The following is a 20,187-nucleotide window of genomic DNA, read 5'->3' on the forward strand; positions in this document are numbered from 1 at the left end:
GCCCCACTGAGAATGGGTTGAGGCGCTCAAACTCATGGGAGGAAATATTGAATGCAGGGTCTATGTAGAATGATTATGCAGCCACATAAATGCTGCATAATTGTGCTGGGAGAGTCAAAGTGCTCATTTAAAGAGAAGTCTCTAGCCCTTGTGTTTGCAGAAGAAAAAGCCCTTCTAAATATGACCCAAATACAAAGTGCTGCAATACTGTCTGAAGGGATTTAAAAATAAATCAGCCAAATCTGTGAATACAGCACAAACCATAAAGTTTCTGTTCTCATTGCTTATTTAGGGTAAACAGAGGGTGGAGGAAATGACAAAGTGGCTTATATCTAGGGCTGGGTAGTGGCCTACGTGAAATGAGCTGGTGGCCTTAGGCCAGGTCCCCATGGACAGAACGTCCACATGACAGAAACCATCACCGTAACTGGCACTAATTAGCAGCTTAATTGCTAGTTTCTGCAAAGGATGGCCTACCTCCCAGCCCCTAGAGGTTGTCCCTTCCGGTCAGGGTGGGGAAGCTTGCCCTAACATTTGCCTGTGCTGTGCCCACTCTGAGGATAAATACAGGGCTTCGTTCTGCAATTTTATGGATAAACCACTCTCTAATTGGCCGAAGGACAGTCTGTTCTCTAAGCCAATGAAAATATAGCAAGTCAATGATACAGAAAAACATGGTTTGTCAAAAATACAGCAGAATTCACTATGTCCCAGACAATGGGCAAGTCTCACCAATATAATCCTGGGACAGAACAATACCACAGATTGAGTGTCTCTTGCAGGAACAACAGAAGTCTCTTGGTGCCATTTCAATGTTTGTTTTTGATTACCTGTATTTCAAGGCTATTATAATGTATTGCACAATCAAACCATGAGAAAATTCACATCCATTTAACAAATCTGGGAATTTGGCTCCATTTGGGCTCCATTTGGTGCTTGGCCAGAACAGTAAGACAAATGAAAAGGACTGGTATGAGAATAGAAATTAACCAAGTGGAGGATAAAGCACAAGCAGGTTTCTACCTTCTTGGGCCCCTCACCTCTAGAGCATCCAATGGAGGGTTTCCAGGAGAGAGACTTGAGTCCAGCTGCATCAAGGAAAGCTGGTACTGAGAGAAAAGCATGTGTCAGGAAGAGAAGAGAATCGAAGGTGGTCAAGTTGGATGTGAAAAAGATGTTTCTACCCTTTCCCTGGCACCTTCCAAACTCCATGAAGTGTCCCAAGGTCCTCTTCCCAACACCCTGCCTGCTTAACGTCTCCTCTACACTGAAGCCACCATCACTGCACCAAAGTATTAGGTAGGGCTCTGTCTCAGTAAGAGTAGCTGTTCTGCAAAGCAAGGATTCTCTCCCCAGGGACTAAACGTGCTGTGCTGCCTTCATAATGCTCCCAGGCAATGCCAATGCTGACCTTAGCCTGTATATACCACATCCCGCTCAGCAGTTAGCTAGGTTGTAAGGCTGGCCAACTCTCACTGTTTCAGGGCATCAGCTGAGAGCATCTTGAGTCACAAATGAATTTTCCCATCCTACTCCCAACAGAGCCTGCTGTTTGCCCAATGCTTCACATGGTTTTTTTTTAAACTGTACTAACAAGTCTACCCTATAGCTAGAGGAAAATGTAACAATCCAAATGAACCAATGGATCAGTTCCTCTGTGGCAAGGCTATTTGAGTGCCTGGGTTGTCATCCAATAGGATGAGACGCAAACCCAGCTCTAGGTTTTGCAGGGCGCTGTGAAAGCTTTCATGGACAACTTCATCCCTCAACCTCTCCATTTGCAACCAGGTTCTCTTGCCTTCCTGGCCTCATGGCATCCTCCTTGGCCACCTCCTGCCAGACAAAACTATCACCTGTTTGGGAGATCCAGGTCTTCTGAGGAACTATTAGATGGACGGAGAAGCCAGGAGGTGGAAGAGAAGTGGGAGGTCCGTCTCTGTTAGTGCCCATTGGTAATGTAATCAGATGGGACCACAACCAAGTTATCAAAGATGGCATATGGCTGGCACGTTCAGAGTAAGTACGGTGCTCCCTAGGAGATCTGAATTGCCCAGGCAGCAGCATCTGTTCTCTGCCGCTAGGTGGGTCCCTTCCTCTTGCAGGGATCTGAAACAATGGCAGCAGCTGTACTTCAAGCAAAGTCACATGCCTTTAAATAAGAAAAGACACAGCTTCAAGGGCAGCCCAGTGCCTACCACACACACAAGGAAATTCTAGTCAATGGGCCAAATCTTGCTCTCCTCGCTTAACAAGACCTAAAAACTCAGTGGAAGTTTTGCCCATGTAACAGCTGCATGATTTGACCCAGAGTAGGAAGGTAACCTATATAAAGTAGCCACGTTGAACCAGAAAGCATTGGATGGGGTGTGTGTTTATTGGCTAAATCATGTCCATGTGCTTAGCAACTGGACTATTTCTGTACTTTTCCAAACACACACATACTTGGGCAATAGACAGAGATCTCTCTCCTTTTGATATCAGCATGCTAATCCTCTACCTACCAACATGAATGTCCATTAACTGCTGCTGGTTACTGCTAACAGGTTTTGGCCACAATCCTGCTTCCTCGAAGAAAGACCTCCACATCCCAGTACTTTGCATCTGTCTGTGCCTTATGCTAAAGGGTCTCTCTCTGGCGCTTCTCTTTCGGTGGCCTCCAAGTGAGAGAAAAGGAGCTCACCCCAGAGGCAGATGGACGTAATAAGCATTAAACGTCTCAAAATGAGATTTTCCACGCTCTTTCAAAAGAAAACAATCCCGCCGCTTTGGAGCTGAGTGCATGTGTGCAAGAAAGAGGAATTGGGGAAAAAGAAAGGTCACTCAAAGGCCCCTTGAAGAAATCACACTAGCGAGACCCCCTGAGAGTGTTGGCAATGCTGGAATCTGGATCAATAAAGATTCTGTAGTGATTAGGAAGGCAATCCGGCCCTTCTGTGGCCTGCAGTTCCACACTCAGCTCCAGCTGGGGAAGAGCTCTCTCCCCTGCAAACAAGTCTCTGTTTTAGAAAATTAATAGGGAACAAAAGTGCAGGCGGGGGAAACTCCCTGTGAGTTCTTGCACTGGAGGGTGGGGCGTGCTGGCTGCAGGCAACAGGGGCTATTTCCTTTATATTGCACTATAGCTGAAGTTGCCATGATTCTAAAACAGCATCCCACCCAGCTCTCATTCTGCTTCATTGAAAAGAAAATGGAAACACGTCTGGGTGGTTAGGGTTCATTAATTATATGTCTCTCTTTTTTGTGAATAACTCATGGGCTGTATCAGACCAGACTTGGAGGGAGAGCAACTGAAAAAAAAGCTTTACAATCTATGGCATTGTTATTCACTAACAAAAGGCACCCTACTTGTCCAAAAAGAAGGGAGAGTACAGATGCTCGGTCTATGCCTACAGATTCAGATGCACTGGAACCCTTCCAAGTCTACCTACTGTATAACCGAATACACGTTCTTTAGATGGGCTTCCATTCACTCCGTCCTTCACCTTCCAAGCCCCACTTCCTCATCAGATTTTGGTCTTTTCTTTCTGTACGTTTAAGATGCACTAATGTACTAAGCCAAGGGGGTGAAGGCAGGAACAGAAGGAAGAATTTCTTGTTTGGCTCTGCCAGCATGGTGAAATTTTCATGGCTATGTGAACTAAGCCCAACATGTCAATGACGGTAAACTCTTCCCCACCAACTCATTGGAAATATTTCATCTGCAGAAATGAAGTTCCAGGGAGAAGCACGACCTTACGGGAAAAGCCCAGAACTGGAACTTGGGTGCTTCAGTTTCTGTTTCTACAGAACTCTAAAGACATTATTTGACCTCAGTTTCCCTAGTCGTAAAATGGGAATTATGAGGTTTAACCCAGGGGGAGGGATTGTGAGGTTGGTAAAGTGTTTGAGACCCTCAGTTGGAAAGTGCCATACAAGAGCAAAGTATAATCCAGGCCTTCAAGTGCAGCTGCAGATATTCTCTCTCTCTCTCTCACACACACACACACACACACACACACACACACACACACACACACACACACACAGGGGTGTGCAGATATTCTCTCTCTCTCTCACACACACACACACACACACACACACACACGGGTGTGGACATGCCTCGCACAAGCACCACGAGCAGTTTCAAGGATTTATCCGAGGGCTTTTGAGAATTTATATTTCCCCTTTTCTCTCCCACAAGATCACATTAATATTCAAATGGTAGAAAGGAGCAAGTTCATTATCTCCTCCTCTTATGTCATTTTCTAGGGTCTAAGAAGGTGATTATGGGCCTGCTGAAGAGACGTCAGCAAGGGAGCTATGGAGTAAACATAGAAGCCTTGCAAAGGGAGTTACAGTGACCTACAGTGTAGCAGAGAGGATGGGAGTTCTGCAGGGCAGGCTGGTATGAGGAACAGGGCATATAGGCCATTCAAAAATGACCTAATGAGAGGGTGTTGGTCCTACAGGGCAGGATGGGAGGGGAAACAAAATACATAGCAAACAAAGTCTGCCCTTTCCTCACCGGCCCCTTAGTCAATCCCCTGCTCATCTCTTGCCTTGGTCACTGCAGCTGTCTCCGCTCACAGAGCCTATCCAAAATCCCTCTCTTTAAAACCATCTTTTTCCTTCCTCTTTAAAATTCTCATTTGAATCTGATGTTGTAAGAGACAGGAAAGCAACCTCCTCATCTTCACCTGCAAGGCTCTATGTCCTCTTGGCCTGACCTACAGTGCTGCCCCATACCCTCCCCTTTCCCCTACACTCCTCCCAGTTCTCTAGTCTTACTCCTGCATTAGTTTCCTCCTCTTACTCTTGGCTGCTTTCCTTCTTAGATGTTGCCCTCTACATTCTCTGTGTCCTAATACCTTATTTCTCCTCCTCAAAACACAGCTGGCATCTTATTCACTCTCCCCTGCCTTCTTATCACAGGCAATTCTATTCCCTGAAGAACCATCCTCCTTATTTTATTTATATTCCAAGCCCTCCAGAGCATGGAACCTATCTTTATACATGTTTGTAAAGCATCCTGTATTTACAGGTGTATCTGTTTTCTCATAAACAACAACAACAGGGAGCTAAAAATACATACATGAAAAGGGGGCTGGGCCTAAAGGACTTGCTGGAAGAAAAAACAAACAACACAGGAAGTTTGAATGACTCCTTGGGAGAGGGTGTAGATCCTGAAGGACGAATGGAATGCATTACAAGAGCACTTTACAGGGAGCACCTAGTATTAGGGCTGTGAGCTGTGCATGATAGGTTGGAATGGGGAAGGAAGCACCCACGGATTGAGATACGGAAGGGCGTGAGCCATGTGGGACATCTTGGAGCAAGTCCCATATTAAGTACTGTACTTGGTTCATATTCCTTCTCTTTTTGAAGTGTTGCTTTGCTTAACCTTTTCCAGATGAATTCTTGTTTGGCATGTGGGCTTTGTGCGAGGTCTTCTCTCAATCAGCAGACTCAACAGAGCAGGCAAGTCTGCAAATTCATGGCCAATTCCACCACCTTTTCCATTCCTACTGACACCGAGGTGTCCAGCACATGGCTGGGGACAGAGATTGCTCATGTGCAGCCTGCCATGGCCTATTTCACAGCCAGCCAAGCTTCCCTGTGACAGAGAGAGAGAGACTCACAGACAGACAGAGAGTCCTGCCATGAGCAGCAACAACATAGAAGATCCTATCAAGAGGGCCCCACTTCAGTAGTCGGACATAAAAGTGGCTTCTGGCAACTGCCATTGTGGGACACACAGAGAACACAATAGCTGTGGTGCTTGCTTGCACCCGCTCCGGCACTTGAAATGGGGAATTAGTTTCAGAGCAAGAGAAGGCTGCTTTCCTTGCCCATACATAGAGCAGTACTGCCAACCACAGGCATTCCAAAGCCATGAGTCAGGCCCCCTCAAAGTCATGAGATTTGAAAAATAATATATTTTGGGTTCATTTTATTTGTTTTCCATTTTCTGAACCTTTAGAATACGCGGACAGAATGTTTTCCAGCTTCTTTCCACAACTATGAGGGCCAGAAACCTACTTCAGAAAACAAACAAAAAAAGAGGAGAGTCTCATGCAACAACAACATGAGTGAGGCCTTTAAGAGAGATGCTAAATACTGTCACCTTCATGATAAACCATTTCTTAACAGCAACAGTCATGTCCTTCATTCTTCAGCCAGACATGTCCTTGACTCTTTACTACGTCCAATTGCACCTGCCATGTTAAGGATCATTTTATGTCTACACTGCAAAAATAGATAACAATTGTTCTTTCCAGGGTAGTGTTAAATGGACTACAAATATATTTTGATGCAAGCGCATTCAGGTCATGTGGTTCAAATACCAATCCCTCTGTCTTTATAGCAGCAATGGCTGGACCACCACTTTCCATAGCTCCCATTGGCCAGGAACAGCAAACTGTGGTGAACAGGAGCTATGAGTGGCTGTACCTGCCAATTCACAGGTAAATAAAGTGACCAGCTGCCCACCAAGGGCTAAACCTGGTGAACTGCACCTAACCAGCAGGCTGCTTATTGCCCACCCCTGTATTAGTCCCTGATCCCAAGTCCACCGAATCAACAAAAAGACTCTCATTAACTTTTATGGACTTATACGGTCATCATAGAGAAGAGCGGTGATTCAGGGAGGAAAGCAGTAGCACATTTCAACTTTCCTTCTCTCTGGAGTGCTCATGCAGGAATGATGCTTGGTGAGAAGGAGGTAGAGTTCTTCTATGAGAAATAAGGTCCACTGGTAAAAAATAAAATCATATTCCACTCAGTCACAGGCCTAAACGTGACTGGGTATAGCAGACCCACCCAAAGGAAATACAAAACAGCCTCCTCCATTCAGGACGAGACCCAAGCGTGTGTCCTAGGCTCGTGTTCCTCAAGCTCAAAGGACTAGAAATTCTGTCAGAACAGATAGTAAAATCTCAGACCCACTAAGTCAGTGGCAAAAATCCCGCTGACTTCATCAAGGCTATGATTTTACCCAGCAACAGAAGCCTCTATGTCGTGTGAAAGAGAGTCCCAAAATTCAGCCACTAGCTCCATCTACTTTGGTCAAGTAAACAGCATCATGGAAAGGAGTCCCAGCCAGACCTCCTTAGCTGGAAAGTTGGCCTATTCCATGGGCCACTGAGTTTCTACACTTTGTTTTAAAAAAAAGTTCTGAAATGATATATGGACCAATTTCTGGAGTAGATGGCATTTTTCTAAATATTGATTTCATAATGAAAGGTGATTAAAATATGGGATGAATTTTTCACAGAAAAAGTCCTTCTACTTTCTGGTAAGCCTAGAGCTAGGCAACATTTTCTGAATTTCAAAATTGTGATGAAGTTTGAGATTTTGGCAAAAAGGATGAATTCTGAACAAAAATTTTCCCTGATTTTCAACTTAGAATCATAGAATGCTAGAACTGGAAGGGACCTACAGAGATCATCAAGCCCAGCCCCCTCCCTCATGGCAAGACCAAGCACCACCTAGATCATCCCTGATAGATGTCTATCCAACCAGCTCTTAATATCTCCATTCTTGTTCTTGAAGCTCTTCTCTGGACCTTCTCCAATTTTTCCACATCTTTCTTGAAATGCGGTGCCCAGAACTTGGCACAATACTCCAACTGAGGCCTAATCAGTGCAGAGTAGAATGGAAGAATGACTTCTCGTGTCTTGCTCACAACACTCCTGTTAATGCATCCCAGAATCATGTTTGCTTTTTTTTTTTACAACAGTGCCACATTATTGACTCTCATTTAACTTGTGGTTCACTATGACCCCTAGATCCCTTTCTGCAGTAATCCTTCCTATACAGTCACTTCCCATTCTGTATGTGTGAAACAGATTGTTCCTTCCTAAGTGGAGTACTTCGCATTTGTCCTTATTAAACATAATCCTATTTAACTCAGAGCATTTCTGTAGTTTGTCCAGATCATTTTGAATTATGACCCTATCCTCCATACCACTTGCAGTCCCTCCTAGCTTGGTATAATCTGCAAACTTAATAATTATACCCTCTATGCCATCATCTAAATCATTAATGAAGATACCGAACAGAACTAGTCCCAAAACAGACCTCTGCAGAGCCCCACTTGTTATGCCCTTCCAGCATGACTGTGAACCATTAATAACTACTCTCTGAGAATGGTTATCCAGCCAGTTATGCACCCACCTTCTAATAGCCCCATCTAGGTTGTATTTCCCTAGTTTATTGATAAGAAGGTCATGTGAGACTAGGGATGTTACATTTCGTTTAATCAGCTAATCGAGTAGTTGATAGAATTTCCATTGATTACTCGATTAGCTAATAAGGAGGGAAACTACAGAGCGATATCGGGGTTAGTTCCCGACCTTGGGAGCCAACCCTGCTGCGGCTTTACCTTTTAAATCTAGTAAGAGCTGTCAGGCTCTCACTAGATTTAAAAGGCAGAGGCGCAGCGGGGAACTGGGTGCGAGCTGGGAATCAGCTGATTCCTGGCTTGCGCCCAGTTCCCCGCTGTGCCTCTGCCTCCCTTGAACCTTCGCAGAGATGGTGCTGGGGGGAACCTGCTTTTCAGACAGCTACCCCCAGCACCGGCTCCTGAGGCAAAGTGGGGGAAGTGATTAGTCAAGTAGTCACTCGACTAGTCACTTACATCCTTATCCGAGACTGTATTAAATGCCTTACAAAAGTCTAGGTATACCATACCTGCTTCTCCCTTATCCACAAGACTTGTTATCCTATCAAAGAAAGCTATCAGATTGGTTTGACATGACTTGTTCTTTACAAAACCATGCTGGCTGTTACCTATCACCTTATTATCTTCCAGGTGTTTGCAGATAAATTCCTTAATTACTTGCTCCATTATTTTCCCCGGCACAGAAGTTAATCTGACTGATCTGTAGTTTCCTGGGTTGTTCTTATTCCCCTTTTTATAGATGGGCATTATATTTGCCCTTTTCCAGTCTTCTAGAATCTCTCCCGACTTCCATGATTTTTCAAAGATGATAGCTAAAGGCTCAGGGCACATCTAGACTACCTGCGGCTTCCGAAAGAAGATATGCAAATTTGAGCCAAATTTGAATATTTTCTTCCTTTTTTTCCCCCGGAAGAGGCTTTCCCGATATTTGGCCCAACTACACAGGGCCAAATATCAGGAAAAAAAAACCCCTCTTTCAAAAGTCCCTAAAAAGAGGTTTACAGGGGGCTTTCGAAATGGGGGGGGGGTCCGATATTTGGCCCCGTATAGACGGGCCAAATATCAGAAAAGCCTCTTCCAGGAAAAAATGGAAGACGATATGCAAATTTGAGCTGAATTTGCGTATCTTTTTTCAGAAGCCGCGCATAGTCTAGATGTGCCCTCGGATACCTCCTCTATCAGCTCCTTGAGTATTCTAGGATACATTTCATCAGGACCTGGTGACCTGAATACATCTAATTTTTCTAAGTAATTTTTGTTCTTTTTTTATTTTAAAACTCGTAAACCTACCCCATTTTCACTAGCATTCACTAGGTTAGGCATCCCATCATCATCAAACTTCTTACTCAAGACTGAAACAAGGAAGTCATTTAGCACCTCTGCCATTTCAAAGTTTCCTGTTATTGTTTCTCCCTCTTCACTGAGCAATGGGCCTACCCTGTCCTTGGTCTTCTTGCTTCTAATATTTTTATTACCCTTTATGTCTCTAGGTAGATTGAGCTTGTTTTGTGCCCTTTGCCTTTCTAATCTTGCCCCTGCATACTAGTGTTGTTTGCTTATATTCATCCTTTGTAATTCGACCTAGCTTCCACTTTTTATACGACTCCTTTTTGATTTTTAGATCATGTAAGATCTCCTGGTTAAGACAAAGTGATCTCTTGCCATAATTGCTATCTTTCCTACCAGTGGAATAGTTTGCTTTTTGGCCCTTAATTTCCCTTTGAAAAACTGCCAACTTTCTTCAGTTGTTTTTCCTCCTAGTCTTGCTTCCCATGGGATCTTACCTATCAGCTCTAAGTTTACTAAAATCTGACTTCCTGAAATCCATTCTCTCTATTTTGCTCTTCTCCCTTCTACCATTCCTTAGAATCATTAACTCTATTTCATGATCACTTTCACCCAACCTGCCTTCCACTTTCAAATTTTCAACCAGTTCCTCTCTATTTAAAATAAAATCTAGAACAGCTTCCCCCCTACTAGCTTTTTCAGCCTTCTGAAATAAAAAATTGTCTCCAATGAAGTCCAAGACCTTATTGGATAATCTGTGTCTTGCTGTGTTAGTTTCCCAAAATGTGTCTGTGTCGCTGAAGTCCCCCATCACCACCAAATCCTGTGCTTTGGATGATTTTGTTAGTTGTTTAAAAAAGACTCATCCACCTCTTCTGCCTGGGAAAGTGGTCTGTAGGAGACTCCGAGAGTGACATCACCTTTGTTTTTTACCCTTTTTAGCCTAACCCAGAGACTCTCAAACTTGCTCAAGTAATTTCTAGTTGTTTCTTTGACCAAGTTCCTTCTCTTTTCTCACACAAAGAGAGTATTTTTAAACATAGCTACAAAAAGGAAAGTTTTAATTTCAGTCCAAGGCAGATAAGTCATATTTTAAAAGACAGGTTCTTTCCTTACCCCTAGCACCACCTTTAATTATTAGAACCAAAGGGATTTTAAAAGTGCAATGTGTGCTGTTTACTTTCTGCATGTCACTCAGCATAGGCAATCATAATGCACTTAACCAACTTCACTTATTTGCACTGAGCCCCTTTCTAGTTCTCAAGCACAACAGAGCTATTGTGTCTGATTCCCAACACAGCAGCTAAATGACAAAACTCTGCCTTACTCAAGACTGAAAAGAACAAGGCTTAAAAAAGATTAAACAAAACCAATTTAAGTGTACCTGAAAAGTGTTCCTATTTACATGAGGGACTATACAACACTTTAAAGTGTAGGATTTCTATCAAACATAAATGACATCCCTAGAATCAAGACCCTTGCTCACAGCAAATTCCAGGGTGAAAACTCAAACCCCTTGCAAATACAAAGGCATCAGTAGAAATAACTACACAGAGGGTTTAATATGCTGGGGGTGAAAATATAGCATTGATTGGAAAAGCAAGAAAACAATCCTGTTCCATTGCAGCCCCGATTTCTTGAGGATCAGTAATGCCAACTGCCATTACTCACTTCCATAGACTCTCTCTCTCTCTCATCCTTGTTTAAATAGGAATACATTTAACATCCAGGTGGGAAAGAAGGAAGTTACCCCAGCTGTTTCCTCTCCAACAGGTACTGTGTGTGCCTGTGTACATCTGCCTCTCTTCCCAAGCAGGGGGGAATCACTTCAGTCACAATGGAGCCTAGAAGGGTCCTCGGGGGAAAACAACCTTTTTTTGGGATTCTCATTAACAATCAGATCAGGGCAACAGCTCAGCCTCAAACTCGGAAAATAAACCCAGACCAAGTTCAGGTTTGGGGTAGTGGCTCTTCAGCTCTCTCTGCAGCAATTCTAAACCTTGCGCACCTGGGTGTCGGTATCCCTCTGATGGAAGGTCTACTCCAAACACCAGCTACTGACTTGGGCCCCTCCTTACTCCAACCCTTCCCATCCACAGAAGAAAGCTTTCCTGCTTATTCTTCATAACCACACATCATGTGCGCCCTCTCTTTATCAACGGAGAAACAAGTGTCTCTGTCATGAAAGAGATAAAGAGTTACGGTGATTTCAGTGCAGCCGGATCATGCAAGGTGAGAATTATTTCCAGGCCATACATCATTATTAACATTACAACTTCTTGGATAAAATCCTTTATCTAAGACCAGGAGAAGGCAAGTGAGGGGGTCAGCCTTGCACGTGGGCTCATGAACAGGAGTGTGCTATTGTGCGCAGGATGCATGTGAATGAGTGGCAGCACACTTAGGGAAAGAGGGAGTGTGCAGACAGTAACAGAGCAGTGTTTGCCGAACAGCACTGAATTAAACCCACACCACTAAAGAGATGCTAATGTGCGCTCATTGTTGCAGAGGGGGAAATGTGCAAGTTTCTACTGACTCTGCTGCTGCTATATAGAAGGGAAGGAAAGAGGCAAACAAAAGAGAGAAAGATGACAAGAAGGGGAAAGACTAGACGTGGGGGGCTGGCGAGAAGTGGGACTAGAGTTGTAATTTATGCCTCCACTTCAGCAAATGTTTTCAGTAACATTAGCATTGCTCAAGCTGAAAGGACATAAGCGAATAAGAAACAGCGGGAATCTGTGGCTTTATGGCATTAACATCTGCTGTAATGAACTCCTCGCAGACTTCGTACAGCCCCTTCCATCATCTCCTCAGTGCTTGCCACTTCCTGCCTACTCTCCACACACACTGCCAGCAAATCCAGTAACCCACATATTAGCCATGTGGGTGCCCTTTTGGTGACGGCACCGACCCATTCAACCATTCCTGGGCATCTTTTTTTTAAAAAAAGAGAGAAAAGGCGTTTGGAACATAGAACTCCCCTTAATCTAAGAGGATCACACTGCATGCTGTGTTACGTCCTGACTCCGCTCATGCCAATATACATCGAAAGCCATGGAACTAGTGACTTTAAAATGTCATTACAATCAGAAAATAAATTAAGTAAAGAGACCTAATTCAATACAGATCTGTTCCTTGGAGTTATCCAGTCATATCAGCTCACAAACTTTTATTCCTGTTACCATAACACAGCTAGTACAACAAGGGAAAGAGACGGATTCCAGTCTGGTTTGTACAGCATCAGCTGCACTGCCCTTCAGGGTCTAACTATACAGGTTGAACGACTCTAGTCCAGTACGCTGTGGTCCGCCAACATCTGTGGTCCATCATGATTTTAGTTAGCCAGCTGTCCACTTATCATGGGTGTGGCCAAGATTCCCAGGGTCTCAAAGTGTGTATATAGACACCAGTTCTGGCTCTCAGTGTTTTGTGCTGTAATTTACCCCTAAGTGTTATCTAAGAGCCCAGTAAGCAGTGGAAGTGTTGGTAATGCTGCTAGACACTATTGAGCTCTTGTGGTCCAGAAATTCTCTGGTTTTACACCGGTCAGGTCCTGAGGGTGCCAGACTAGAGAGGTTCAACCTGTAGAATCTGTCTCCTCTGACTATCACTCATCATGCAGGGCACAACTTGACTTTTCAGGATGTTTTTGCAGGGCTGCTGGTTAAGAAGGACTTTAGAGTTGCAAGCAAAAAAAAAATGGTGCCTGGAGTCCCAAATACAGAACCCCAGGGTGTCATTTTTGCAGTTTCACGGTTTTTATAAGAAACATTTAGTCTAACAACACAGCAAGGAAGAACTTGCTTTTTATTTTAGAAAAGGGTCCCATTCCAAAAACCAGGAAAAAAAAAAGACAACACAGGAGCATTTCAAACACCACTCTTCAGCCAAGCAGGTCTCTTTGCTATGCAATTCCTGGCTTCTCTGATGGGTCAGTCTAATCTTTCTTTCCCTTTGCCATACAGTTGCAATGACATCACGTGGAAGGAATTCCACTGGGATTGACATAAACAGCATGTAGAATTCTATAGACACCCACTTTCCAATCAGTTTGGGATAACGGTACTGGCTTATTTGGTACTGGGCTGTCTTCTCAACAGTTTGCCTGGGGCCCACTATGAAAGGGCCAAACTGAAAACCACAGATCCTCAATTAAAGCTCTCTAGCTCAGAGGTGCACCTGACTGTACCAGGGGCAGCCTGTCCACATAGGCAAACTAGGCAGTCGCCTAGGGCACCAAGTTAAATGGGGCACCAAATGATGGCACAATATCATTGAGGGGTTTGGAGGTGGGGGTGCCGATTACATAGTTCGCCTAGGGTGCCAGTTGCTGGCAGCTAGTCTAGGGCCGTCCCTGGCCTGTGCATTTGGGGCAATGCTGCCTGAAGAAGCCTACACCAGTATACCCATATGTTCTAGGCAAGGGGGCCTAATCCTGGATAGAGACAAGAAGCTTCCTTCCCTTTCCTGGTAACTTTTCTGTATATTGATGGGCCAGAGATCCAAGCAAAGACCTCTTCGGAATGTCACAAAAATACAAAATTGACAGCACGGGAGTAAACCTAGCATGGTACAGGCAACGCTGTGAAATTTTCATCATATGGTGACACTCAATCCTGACCTGCGATGACAACTCCTACTGCTGTTTTAACCCTAGGCTCCAGAGATTCCATCTCCATCAAGCAGGGTAACACCAGTATATCTATTTCTTTAAAGCCATCTGCAGTGGTGGATGATATCTTAGTCAAACATAAGTGATGGTGTTACCTTGGAATAAACAATGAGAGGTTTGCTTATGCTGTATCTGTAACTGCGTAGTCAATGTTACAGCATCACACTCCCATTTTTCCACAGCCACTATACAACCCACATAGGGTTGGCAACAAAGTGGGGCAGAGAGAAGGAAGAGGGAAAAGGAAATATACCCTAGAGAGCTTGTGATCCTTGTTCCAAGATGTACATGCCGAGTCTAATAAAAACCAAATGCACAACAAAACCAGTCCCATGTCAGAGAACAGCGATGAATTCCCATCAAGCAAATGGTATGATCAGAGTGGTGGTAACATTTTCTGGAGCACCTAAGAAATCTCAAAGGAACAAATGCTCCTACTATTTTTCTACTGAAAGCTTTTGAAGAAAGATAAAACCCTAAAAATCCCTTCCCTCTTTAACAGGGAATAGAGGGCAACAGAAAATGTTTAAGTTCTCTGCCATTAAAATGAAGAGAATGACTCTCTCCTTTCAGGCCTCATATTCAACTTGCGGTTCTTCCTTTATATTGTAATGCTGAATGTAGTGCTCAAAAAACTAGAGGACAGATAGGTGTTCCAGACAGAGCAGGACAGGAGCTGTACAACCTTCTGACACACATAGGTCTAATCCAATGCTTTTCTTTCTAAACCTGCACACAGCTTGCTATTCCGGTCTTGGGCACCCACGCAGTTCTGCCAATATGCTTCAATCCTGACCCGAAGCATCCCGTTCTAATCCCCAGCCTGAGCTCTGCAGCTCTGCCAATGCACCTAAATCCAGACCTGCAGCACCCTTGCTAATCCAGTTCTCCTTTCCTCTGTTCAACTTTGTCAACATATTAAAAAAATCCTGATTTGCACCATCCCTATTGTAGTCCAATAGGCTGACTCGCCTTAAGGCACACAGCACTAACTGTGTTTTTTCCCTTTTCTTTGTATCCCCTAAATGGACCAACATTCCTTATTAAATTCAGATTGCAATTAACCAACTCATTTTCACTTATGCTGACCAAGGACTGAAATCTAATATCAGCCTGTAGAACCAAAGATCCAGTGTATTAAGATTAGTCTCCCTTCACTCTCAATTCCCGTCCCCACGTTTTAAACAGTACCTTTGTAAAAGATAAATCTTCCTACCCTATGAAGTGTATTGGGGAGAGAGGCGGTTAAATCTTCCAGTTGAGAAACACTCAACATTCCAACTCATCTTTAATTGCCCTTTAAAATGACGGCTTGGTTCATTTTCCTGTAAGTTCACCTTGCCAAGTTAAAAAAAAAAAAAAAAAAAAAGGACTTTTCACTAGAAGACGACAAATCTGCGAAACATCCAGCTCTAGTGACACACACCTACCACATTCTGCAGCCATCCTTTTTCCTTCACAATATGGGAAGAAAATGACCAGCTATGTTAGTTAGACTTTAAAGTTTCATCAAAAATTACAAGCTGTCTGCTTGTCACCGGCTGACAGGCTACTCCAAATGTCTGACATTTATAGTTATAGTCTCTTCCAAACTCCACAGCCATCAAACTTTATAGATCCTCACTTTTGAGATCTACAGTTGAAGACATCTTTTTATATCTGCACTTAAAGGGAAAACACTTGCACCTATATTTTCCTATTGCTGGAGGGTGACAAAGGATAAATGGTGCAGAATCAAAAGATAAAGAGAGACAAGACATCAAAAGTAAAGTCATTCTAGGCAGCATGCAGCTGCATTTTATCCGGGGTATGAGGAATGAAGGTAGGAAGCAGAATGCATGGTCCTGAGTTTTTTGGATGTTGGGGGGAGGGGAGAAATCCCAAACACACAAACAACTGAAAGGCTGACATTAAATGACTCATGATCACCAGATTTGTTTGCCCCTAGGAAATTTTGGAGCTGTAGGAAAGGGCTCATTCTGGTCTTGGCAACCTAATTTACAAAATTAAGATCAAGTATGAGAAGAATATGATTCAATCCCATGTGTCAATCAATAAGAAATCAGAATCCATAATTAAAAGGTAATTCTTAAATGTCAGTGATTGCAATGATTACTGCCTGAGCCTTTTTTTTATTCCCACAGTAAGAAGCCCCTACCCTATACCCATCATTTCAACTGCCGGTCTGAATACCTGGCTTATTAAAGAGAATGGAATAGATAGCAGGGATGTAGATTTCCCCTGCCAACAAAACAAAACATCAGTAAGAATCAAAGCTGGAGATAACAGCAGGAGCAGCTTGCAACTGTCTCAGCTAGATTTCCTTGTCTCCCTTCCTCTCATCTGTGGTCCCTAATTATCATTTTCTGAGGAATGCAACTTTGTTATTAATACTAATTCAAAACAGGCCCAGACCCTACCTTCAGTGTCTCCATATTGTGCTGGGGTCCAATTCCATGTTCCTTGCACACCCAAGTTTCCCGTTGATTTCACTGGGCATTTTGAGTGCACAAAGAATACAGAATTGGGCCTTTGATTTGGAATATCTGCTCTATTGCTTTACTTCTATTTTGTAGTATTGCACATTCATAAACATACTCTAAATGTTCTTAAGCCAGTGCTCCTATTTCACATTCCTGAATCCCTTTAAACAATGTTCTCCATTCATACTGAACCTTCCCCCTATCATTAACTGCAACTCCAAAATACATCTTTAAATACCAGACTCTGGACAAATTATAATTAGTGCAGATCAAATTATAAAAGTGTTGCAACTTTTTAGAACAGTATCAAGCACTGCACTAGAAAAGAAAGGCACACAGCCTATAAGACTAGTAAGTGATTAGCTGCTACAGAGTAGCAGCCGTTGTCAATTATAAATATTTATCCAAGTCCAAATCGCCACTAACATGGTCTATACAGATCTGTCCTTTGATTTAGCCTTAAATTTCAAAAGTGCCAGGCATACAAAAAATTCCATCTGTTGTTCTAAAACTCTTCCACCAAGCATGTTCCACACAGATCATGCATGGGCCTGAGAGAGAACCCTTTTGCCTCTGGACCAGTAAGCTACAGTCTGCTCCACTTTTCTACAGCACTCATACAAAACGATTAAGAAGCACAAAAACATGTGGCATGCCTCCCTAATTAGATAATGTACTGTCCTCTTCCCTTCCATCATGGAAACATCTCTTTAATATACACACAGAACAGAACATACACAGCGGCCAGCAAACAGACAAGCAAAAATGTCAATGATCCACAGGGAGAGGACTTTGAGTCACCCTCCTGACACCAGAAGGTCAAAACTCCTACACTGTTCCTTACTGCAAAAGTGTAACCTGACAGTAAGAAAGCTGAAAACTCCAGTCCCGTTTCCCCTGGAATTTGAGGCCTTCACCAGTAAATAATGCACCTAAAAAAAGGCAAAACAAATCCTGCTCCTTCATTTTCCAGCTCCTTTCTAGTTTCATCTAGGAAGAGAACTATTTTCTCCCTTGCCTAGACCTCTTAATTCTTCCCACCCTGATTATTTACCTTAGAGGAAAGCAGCTGAGGTATGTGTTTCATATGACAGATATACAAATAAGCATACTCTACAGGACTAATCCTGAAACGTGATGTTACTGTACTCCACAAAAGTAAGGGGTGGCAGTCAGTTACTAAAGTTGCACTGTATTATTGCAAACATGAGCATGGTCCTAATTCCCTTCCATGAGACCCATTTTACTACCTGGGCTGGCAGAGGATCCTTTTCAATGAGACTACTGTCGACCTAGGCAAAGGTGGAATAGTTTGAGAGTTTGCAAATGCACTGGCAGGCCCTTATTTCCATCTCTGCACTCAGGGTCTTACAGAAACTGACCAGCTGAACACTTTAACCCCCTTTTAGATGTATTTAATATTGTCATTCTTTCCCTGTGCCCCTATTTAACATTTACATCTAGTTTCCAACTTCCTTAAATAAGACACCCCTCAAATGTTACAGCCCAGACCCAAAGTAACCTCCTGGTCCCTTGTGTGAAGCGATTTCCCTTGTGCAAAATAAAACGAACCAACTAGGGAAGGTAGCCAGAGCACGGTAAGAGTTAGGGGGTCACCCTGCTGGTGAGAGGGGGTAGGGATAGGAGAAGTAGCTGGATTTCTTGCAGTTCCCTCTAAGTCACTAGATCGGGAGCAGTGGGACACCAGCCCAGTGCAGATGTAGAAGAATTTGCTCCAGTCTCCTCGCCAAATAGAAGAGTAACGTGTCTCTGGTTTTCAATTACTTGCAAACTGCTGGGCCTGGGAAGCCGCCCCAGGCTTATGCCTTGCGGCCAGCCCGGCCCGTGTTCCTGCTGCCGCGGGACAACGTGGAGCGCCCGGAGGCAAAGGGAACAAAAGTGCGCCCCGAAACCCAGAAGCCAACTTCGCAGGGGGTCCGGGGACTCCTTCTCCCGTGGCCCCCTGAGGCAGGAGGCAGGCGGGGGCCGGGCGCCGCGGCTCGTTCATCCCAACATCTTGTTGATTCGGTTCCCTTACCTGCTCCGCAGCGCCCGAAGTTGCAGTGCAGCGCCAGAGCCAGGAGCAGCAGCCCGGCCCGGCTCCGCGCTGAAGCAGGCATCGCTCCCCGGCTGAGCGCCCGTGTCCGTCCCCTCGGGGCTGGCTCGCAGGCTCCTTCGCCGCGGCTGCCTGCTCCGCACGCCGGCCCCGAGTCCCCCGGCACTTTCCCGGCCCGGGGCCGCCTCCTCCCGACGCGCCTGGGGGACGCGGGGCTCGGCCAGGCGAGCCCGGGGAAGGGTCCCGCCCCTGGAGCCCGCCGGTGCCAGGCTGGGCAGCTCCGCTCCCAAGTTGGGGCCAAGGAGAGCGAGTCAGAGGCGCGGGCGCTGGGTGCGCATCCCTGCGGGCTCCTCCTGCCGCCGCCTCCCCGCCGGGCGCCGCGCCTAGCACGGCACTTGCATCCTGCGCCCAGCCCGGCTCCTGCCACACTGCCAAGGTGGCCCGCACGCCGGAGCCCAGGCGCAGGGGCGGGGGGCCACGGGGGGGAGCCGACAGCCGCAGGAGCGGCGTGGGCAGGGCGAGGGGGGGCGGCAGGGAGTTCGGAACGGCCCACACCGCCCTGGCAGCAACGCGCAGCGCCGGACCCGGCGGAAAACCCGGCTGGCCGGATCCACAGCAGAAGCGGAGCTGGAGTCGCCCGGCGCTTCCCTCGGCTTGGAACCTATTCGCCCGTCAGGCTGTTTTCTGCCTCCCCCCTTTGCCTTTCCCCAGTGGCCCGCGCCCCCCTTCTTTCCCCAGCCGCCCTCGGCTTTGCACATCATTGCAGGTAGCGCGCTTCCAGCAGCCTGCGCCTAGCACCTTTCCCCCCGTACACTGGGGCTCCGGCTAGACACATCACCTGCCTTGTGCTTGTCTCTGCTGGGGTTGCGGGGCTTGGGGCAGGTACCACCCACCTAGTCCAGAGCGGCTGTAGCCTGGCATGAACATCGCACCTGACACCGCAGTCCCCGTGCCACTACCTAGGAACACGTTTTTTTTTCTTCCTTGATCCTCTTAAAGTGCCCCTTGCACATCCTCTGCAGCTCCTCAGAGCTTCCCGGCCCTGTCCTTTTCTTTAGTCAATATTTCATGTTCCCTGTGATTGTTCTCCTAATTAAATAATCGGTTCAGCTGTTTCCAAAACAATCCTCAGCTCCCACTGGCTTTCCCTCCTGCTGCTTTCCCAAGCCCTATGTCTATGGAGTATACGGGAAAGGGGGATGCAGTGCGCGAGTCAGGTAAGCACAAGCACCTGTAAGTGGCAGAGATTCTTGACATCCAATTGAGAGAAGGAACAAAGGAGGAAACTTCCGGATAGGAGGCAAAGGGTGCAGACTAACGTCTATCAGTATTAGGTGCCTTTCCTATGGTCCTCAGCAAATTTACCTTGAAATGGAAAAAAAAAATAGGAGCAGAAGGGAGGAGATCCTGAAGTGGATTGGCCTGCAGCGTCTCCCCTTTTCTTGTTGATCTGATGAGTCCCGAAAAAAAGTTGCACAGTTTTTCAGATTAAAAGAAATCGCTGGGTTTTCAAAGTATTAGGATGCAC

The 20,187-nt window shown here is 45.2% G+C and overlaps 1 protein-coding gene across 4 annotated transcripts in view; it reads right to left on the minus strand.

The window, feature by feature from the left end:
* Nucleotides 1-19,180, minus strand: part of UNC5B (unc-5 netrin receptor B) — a 166,624-nt gene extending 147,444 nt beyond the window's left edge. The window contains exon 1 of one of the 4 annotated variants that reach the window (XM_075934963.1): nucleotides 18,642-19,180. In XM_075934963.1, the coding sequence (XP_075791078.1) occupies nucleotides 18,642-18,723 (82 nt within the window). In that variant the 5' untranslated portion in view covers nucleotides 18,724-19,180. The remainder of the gene's footprint in view (nucleotides 1-18,641) is intronic. The other 3 variants (XM_006121488.4, XM_006121490.4, XM_006121487.4) reach the window with 3 other exon arrangements.
* Between the last annotated feature and the right edge of the window lie 1,007 nt (nucleotides 19,181-20,187).

This window comes from Pelodiscus sinensis, chromosome 8 (genome assembly GCF_049634645.1).
Source record: "Pelodiscus sinensis isolate JC-2024 chromosome 8, ASM4963464v1, whole genome shotgun sequence".
In the NCBI taxonomy this organism is placed as follows: Eukaryota; Metazoa; Chordata; order Testudines; family Trionychidae; genus Pelodiscus; species Pelodiscus sinensis.